The following is a 1,401-nucleotide window of genomic DNA, read 5'->3' on the forward strand; positions in this document are numbered from 1 at the left end:
AAGGTGCTGCTAATGTTCTATAAAAGATGTGTCCCACAGGAAATGTTTGAATGTGTGGGGTTTTCTATGTGATGATTATTGTACACCACAATGGTTTGTCAGAGATTCCATATGCCCCAGTGGTAATCCTGATAAAGATAATGATTATTTATTTACAAAGCTGTGTTTTCTTGTTTTCTAGATTACTGCTGTGGTAGCATATGAATACTACAATTTGTAGTGCTTTTTTCTCAGTTCCCAAGAGGAAACATCATGGAAGGAGAAAACCAAACTCTGTCCGAATTTATCATCTTAGGATTCTCCAACCTAAGTGATTTGCAATTTTTACTCTTCACTGTATTTCTTATGATCTATCTCTGTACCCTGGGAGGAAATATCTTCATTATTTTGGTGACATTGGCTGATACACGATTACATACCCCCATGTATTTTTTTCTGAGGAATTTGGCCTTTCTTGATATCTGTTATACCACCACCAATGTTCATCAAATGATGGTGCATCTCCTATCAGAAAAGAAAAGTGTTTCCTATGGGGGCTGTGTGACTCAACTTTTTGCATTCCTTTTCTTTGTGGGGGTGGAGTGCCTCTTGCTGGCAGCAATGGCATATGATCGTTACATTGCGATCTGCAAACCCTTACGGTATTCAGTTATTATGAGCAAGGTCCTGTATAGCCAGTTGGCAGCCTCATGCTGGGTTTGTGGTTTCCTCAACTCAGTGGTGCATACAGTACTGACATTCTGTCTGCCCTTCTGTGGCAACAACCAGATTAATTATTTCTTCTGTGACATACCCCCTTTGCTGATCTTATCTTGTGGGGACACTTCAGTCAATGAGTTGGTATTACTCCTCATTGGGGTCTTCATTGGATGGGCTCCTTTCCTGGGTATCATCCTTTCCTACCTCTATATCATCTCTACCATCTTGAGGATGCACTCTTCAGAAGGGAGGCAAAAGGCCTTTTCTACCTGTGCCTCCCACCTGGTCACTGTCCTTCTCTACTATGGCAGCTCCATCTTCACATATGTACGGCCCATCTCATCTTACTCATTGGCAAAAGACCGGCTGATCTCAGTCCTGTATAGTGTTGTCACCCCCATGCTGAACCCCATAATTTATACTTTGAGGAATAAGGATATCAGAAAGGCCCTGAGAGCTGTGGGAGAAAAATTAGCAGCCTTCAAATTTCATTTCTCTTGAAATGTACTGTTAATTTTTCTATGATGACAAATATTAGGAAATTATCTGTCTTACTGGTGCAATCTGGTTGCTTCTTGCCACCATTACTAATACAACTCTATGAATTAAAAGTTAATTTCAATGATAAAACAAAATGTTAACAATGGATGAATCTGGGTAAAGGGTTAATGGATTTTTTTGTACTCTTTATTCTTGAAACTA

At 39.8% G+C, this 1,401-nt stretch overlaps 1 protein-coding gene across 1 annotated transcript; it reads left to right on the plus strand.

The window, feature by feature from the left end:
* The first annotated feature begins 252 nt into the window (after nt 1-252).
* Nucleotides 253-1,200, plus strand: LOC108402049 (olfactory receptor 5V1-like). Its single transcript, XM_017668311.2, has one exon. It carries the CDS (start codon nt 253-255, stop codon nt 1,198-1,200), a length of 948 nt encoding a protein of 315 aa, XP_017523800.2.
* Nucleotides 1,201-1,401: the final 201 nt, after the last annotated feature.

This window comes from Manis javanica, chromosome 16, assembly GCF_040802235.1.
Source record: "Manis javanica isolate MJ-LG chromosome 16, MJ_LKY, whole genome shotgun sequence".
Lineage (NCBI taxonomy): Eukaryota > Metazoa > Chordata > Mammalia > Pholidota > Manidae > Manis > Manis javanica.

Excerpts from the sequence above, each read along its gene's own strand:
- LOC108402049 (XM_017668311.2), top strand. The coding sequence starts at position 253 with ATGGAAGGAGAAAACCAAACTCTGTCCGAATTTATCATCTTAGGATTC.